General features: G+C 46.6%; 1 protein-coding gene across 3 annotated transcripts in view; it reads right to left on the bottom strand.

The window, feature by feature from the left end:
- Positions 1-504: 504 nt before the first annotated feature.
- MFSD9 (major facilitator superfamily domain containing 9) overlaps positions 505-5,385 on the bottom strand; it is a 20,719-nt gene continuing 15,838 nt past the window's right edge. For all 3 annotated transcript variants that reach the window (XM_046661864.1, XM_046661861.1, XM_046661865.1), the window contains one exon: positions 505-3,615. In XM_046661864.1, the coding sequence (XP_046517820.1) occupies positions 2,825-3,615 (791 nt within the window). In that variant the 3' untranslated portion in view covers positions 505-2,824. The remainder of the gene's footprint in view (positions 3,616-5,385) is intronic.

The raw sequence follows: 5,385 nt of genomic DNA, 5'->3' as shown, positions 1-5,385 counted from the left end.
GTAACCTATAAACAGAGCAATTTCATGTGGCTCAGGCTAATACATTAAGAAGAATTACACAAGTTTTGTTGTTAGCGCTGTTGAGTGGATTCCGACTCCCAGCGTCCCTGTGGACAGCAGAATGGAACCCTGCTCAGTTCCCTTCCAGCGCTGTATCAGACAATGCTCCACTGCTATTCATGAGGTTTTCAGTGCCAATTTTCCCGGAAGTGGGTGGCCAGGTCCTTCTTCCTAGTCTGTCTTAGTCTGGAAGCTCTGCTGAAACTTGTCCACCACGGGTGACCCTGCTGGTATTTGAAGTCCTGGTGGCAGAGCTTTCAGCATCACAGCAACACGCAGCCATTATGACAGTATGACAACGGACAGACAGGTGGTGTGGTTTCCTGACTGGGACACAAACCCAGGCCATAGTGGTGAGAACATCGAATGGTAACCCCTAGGCCACCAGGGCTGGCCCCTTACAGAAATTACTCTAGAGAATTTCAAAAACAAAACAACGCAAACTTTAATTGAGCAGATTTAATTTCCCTGAGATCATATTCCATAAACTATACAAACACTGTCCATTAGACCAGTGGGTTTCAAACTTTACCATGCACACAAAGCAGCTAGGAACCTTGTGACAACAGTCCCCACAGGTCTGAGGGGGACCTGTCTGCATGTCTGACAAGCCCCAGGGAAGCTGACGCCCTGGTCCCAGACCACACTTTAAGGAGCAACACATCAGGCTGTTTAAGAGGAACCATAAGAAAATATTTATCTAAAAAAATCACAGGAACAAAATACTAACATCAGGAGTGGAAAATAACAAAAATGTTTCCCTACTTATACTAAGATCAATCTTCAGCTCTTAGTATTTCCATGTGTATGATTAATTATAGAGCCTCACTAAGTTTATAGGCTTTTTTTAACTTCACAAAGTGCTGTGATTTTAAAAATAAAAACATGGTTATATTTAAGATCATCTAAGAAACTTGCCTATTTCTGAAAATGAAAAAAAGACAAATTTTGGAGAAAATTCTTCTGAAGTTCTACTTTGCTGCATAAACTCTTATTTACTGTCCTTTTGAGTCTAACTTCCACCACAATTTGATATGCTCCTTAAGGGCAAGGCCATTTTACATCATATTTCGGTCACTTTAAAAGCACTTAGCACTTGTATAAAAGTCCACAATTACAATATTTAATAAAAAGTTAATACTTTTCTTGTAGCTAGACAGGAAAAGGAGAACTTTCAAACCTCCAATTAATTCTCTATCACAAATATTTGCGTTTACCCCATATACAACTTCTAAAACTATGGAAATATTTTTTCTGCTTTACATACAGTATTAAAGTTATAACAAATTAGCATATTAAAATACCATTTACAATTATATCCGTGTTAGGTTGGAAACAGGAATGATATCCCAGTGGACTCATTAGAGGACTGAAAGAATCTGGGCATTGGTCGTCTGCGTGGGGAAAAGAGAGGGAGCCCCTAAATAATTTTTATTAGTAATTGTCATCCAAACAGCCAGCAAGTACCCTGCACGTCCTCCCTGCGAGCCGGTGCTGCCCTCGGCTGGCCCCTCGGGGCTGCTTCTGGAGTGGCAATTCAGGCCCAGGACAAGGCCCAAAACACTTCCCTGTAGATGACATGGCTCTTCTGTTTGCAGGTGTGACAGTGAAGTGAGATAAAGGAAACGATTTTCAACACACGACACTGTCGAATAAGTTGCCACTGATATCGTATGACCCCTGACTCTCCTCCTTACTCTGCATGAAATGTTCATCTTAAAAGCATTCCTGCGCTTTGGCTTCTCCACTGGGTTCCATCACCCCCAGGCTGCTGCTGCCCGAAGGAGCGCCGGCTTCTGGGAGCAGATCATCAGGCCCAACACCCAGGCAGATGGGCTCAGACTGACAAGCTCAGCTCCTCGCAGCGTGTGGCCTCACAGCGAATGGACACAGGGAGCAGGCCCCAGGAACCTGCTTCTCCTGTTACGAGGTATAACTGCTAAGAGCTGGGGAAAATGTAACACACTGTGCATAATTTTAACAGACAGTTCAAACTGAGTTAGCTATCAACAAAAACAATCAAGTCTCTGGCTTTTGCTTTAATCAAAACTAGTACGTCTCAGAATCTCCCTTTTTCTACCTCCATGGAAGTGGCGCTTATGGAATACACTAGATTTCTGGCCTCACCGAGGCCCACGGACTCAGTCTCAGGCGTGAGGCCGTGCATCTGATTTTTAACCAGCTGCCCAGGTGGAACCATTCATAACCTTGTTAGGACTTGTGAAAGCAACAGGCTGGGTTTAATAAGGCAGCTTCTTCAACCTCTAGGATTCTGACAGCAGAAAAGCTCCCTCTTAGCTTAAGGAATTGAACAGGAAACCCGTGTCCCAGCTGGTTGACACTTTATTAACTGTTACCCTATCCTTACATAGTGGGGAAGTCCTTGTGGCCTCTTCTTGCATATATATCACGTTCTGTTATCCCACCACTGTTTCCCTACCCTGCAGCTGGCAGCTTTTTCCCCTTGAAAATTTTAACCTCAGTGGCCCAGGTGGGAAGAGGAGACTCTCAGGTAGACATAAAATACCTTCCCCTTTGGCGAAGCTTTGCTGCAATCCTAACCTTCCTCCGGGCCGTTGTGACTTCTGATCATCGCACAGGCCTAAATGCAGAGCTGAGGGCTGACCTGGACGTGACCAACAGACACCCACCTGGAAGGAAGTGATTTCACTGACACCACCTGCCCTCCCCAAAGCACACTCTCACCACAGCCTCTGTCCCTCACCAACACTCAGATTGATTCCTTGTGTTGTCCAAATCCAGTCTACTCACTTTTTAATTTATCACTCCCATCACCACCACAGCGAGGTCTGCTTACTGACATTACGATAATAGCCATCAAGGCTAAGGCAGCCCCCAGGCTGGGAGGGCCACAAGGGCTAACCTCCTGGGCCACTCCCGAGAGGAGGGGGGCGATGACCCGGCCCACGGCCGTCACAGACTGCCCCATGCCGATGAGGGTGCCACTGGCCTGGGCCCCGCCCACGGTCAGCTGGAGGTCGGTGATGCAAGTCCTGCCAATGGCAGTGGAGAAGGACAGGAGCGTGGAGGAGAAGACGACAATGCCCATGGTGTGGGCCGTTGAGTAGAGCAACAGCAGCGTGAAGGTGAGCACGCTGGAGTGCAGCAGGACTGCGTGGGAATTGTGCTTGTACAGACGCAGGATGGGCCCCAGGGTGAAGCCAGCCAGGGCCCCCAGGGCGCTGCTGTAACTGATGAGGTAGCCCGTCGTCTTGGGCCTCACCCCAAAGCGCTCCTCGAGGGCCAAGACAAAGTTACTGTAGTACAGCATGACCGCCACACCCATCAGCAAGCGCACGAGAAATATGTCCCACATTTCAGAAACGATCAGGCTCTTCATGTCCCGCAACGTTGACACGACTTCCATCCAGGGCAGCCGGGCAGGCTTCCCACTCACTGTGGTCCCATGGCGGGTGGCTGCTTCCTGCACCTCACAGTCCGTCTTGCCCAAAAGTGCATGGCTCTTACCCAGTCGCAGGCCATTCTTCGTACTGTTGAGTTTTACTTCACTCCATGGAAATAGCCAAACGAGACCTGTTAAAATGGCATCAGATCTGTTACAGTAGGCTAATGCACTGAATTCATCTCCATGGGGGATAAGCAATTATTTGTATTAGATTACTGTTCTATATTTTCGTATTAGTAAATTTACTAATCTGTATTTTTGAATCCAGTTTTTAACCATTCCCACAGCTACTTATGCTCCATTTCGATGTAAGAATTCTGCTATTCATCTTAAGGAAAAACCCATACTACAGAAGACTCACTTTGTTGCCCAGCTCAAGTGCCTACGATGGTTTCCTCTAGCCCATCATTTCACATCTAAATTCTTACACTTTACATTTAAATCCGTTGCTTCGTTACCTTTCTAATTCTCTTCCTATCTGCCACCTGCCTACCCTTTCATTCACCATCCATCCTTCATCCATCCAAACAGTGATTACTTATGCTTTCTAAATGCTAAATCCTGTGCTAAACACTAGAAATATATTAAAAAACAAGACAAGGCCCAATAAATCTGTGCCTGCAAAGAACTGACATCTAAAAGGGGGTTTGGACAAGAGGACAAATTAGATTACAAGGTGAGTGCTATGCTGAGGGCGGCACCCCCAGAGGTTGTGAGGCGTGGTGTGCACAAGTCAGTAGCTCCGATCCTATTCAGATAATCCTACCCCCGCCCTCATGTGACCAGCACGTTCCTGCCTCAGGTATTTTATCTGCCATCCAAGCAGAATGACCTCTTGCCAATCCATGCCCCCAAATTTTCTTAAAACTAAATTCAAGCTTGCCATTCTCGGACATCTTCCAAACTTATCCCCGCTGGGTTTTCAGTCCTTCAGCTCTTAAGTCCAACCTGGACCCGTGGCTGTTCAGTGCTGCTTCGTGATGTTTTCAGCAACTACAGTTGTGGACGTGCTTTCTTCAAATATAGTGTAGCTGGATTATTAGCCAGGGACTAGTTTATGATGGAAAACTGCACGAGAATGCAGGCCTTATTTTTCATCTCTTCTTATCTTTAAAAGGGTGCTTCGACATTTCACAGAATCTTGATAAAATGTGAAAGAACTGTCACTGATGGACTAAACGAAGAGTGTAATTAAAATAATAGTAAAACTGATGTGACAGCAACTAACATTTATTGAGTGCTTACCATATGTAAGGCAGTGGGGTCAACTGCTTATATGCCAAACTCTCCTAGTCACCGTAACAGCTCTATGAGTGGTGGTACCCCGTTTTATAGATGAGGAAAATGAGGCAACTCACCCAAGGCCCGCACTAAAAAGTGGCAGAGCAGGGATTTGAACCCAAGCCTGTTGCACTCCAGAGTCTGAACTGTTAATCACAAAAAGAGAAATCATGGACAAAAGACATGAAAGGCCTTTCTCAGGCAAAGCGGCAGATCAGAAGGAGGACCTGAGACGCTGAAGGGGGAGAAGGGCTGTGGAAACAGCGCCATTGTTGAGGAGGCCAGCACAGCAGAATGGGAGCACGGAGCAGTCCCTGTGCTCACTGCACTGGGAGGCGGCGGCCCGCCGGGAGGCGCTGCTGGGTCCAACCTCATCGCTCTCCTCCTCCTCCTCTGCTCTTCCCTGCATCAGCCTCGGCCTGCCTACCCCGCTGTTTTCCAAACGGGGAAATTAAGCCATTGTACTTGGGAACACTTGCAGCAGAATGTCTTCCTAACTGACTCAGTCATTCACAGGCTTAGTTTAGGGCAAAATACTAAACAGCACTAAAGTTAGGGAATCCAAAACACAACTCCATAATATGAGAACTCCATAATATGAGAACTCCATAATATGA

This window comes from Equus quagga, chromosome 5 (genome assembly GCF_021613505.1).
Source record: "Equus quagga isolate Etosha38 chromosome 5, UCLA_HA_Equagga_1.0, whole genome shotgun sequence".
NCBI classification, from domain to species: Eukaryota; Metazoa; Chordata; class Mammalia; order Perissodactyla; family Equidae; genus Equus; species Equus quagga.
Note: the sequence above shows the minus strand (reverse complement) of the source record. Positions and strands in the feature narration are given on the sequence as shown.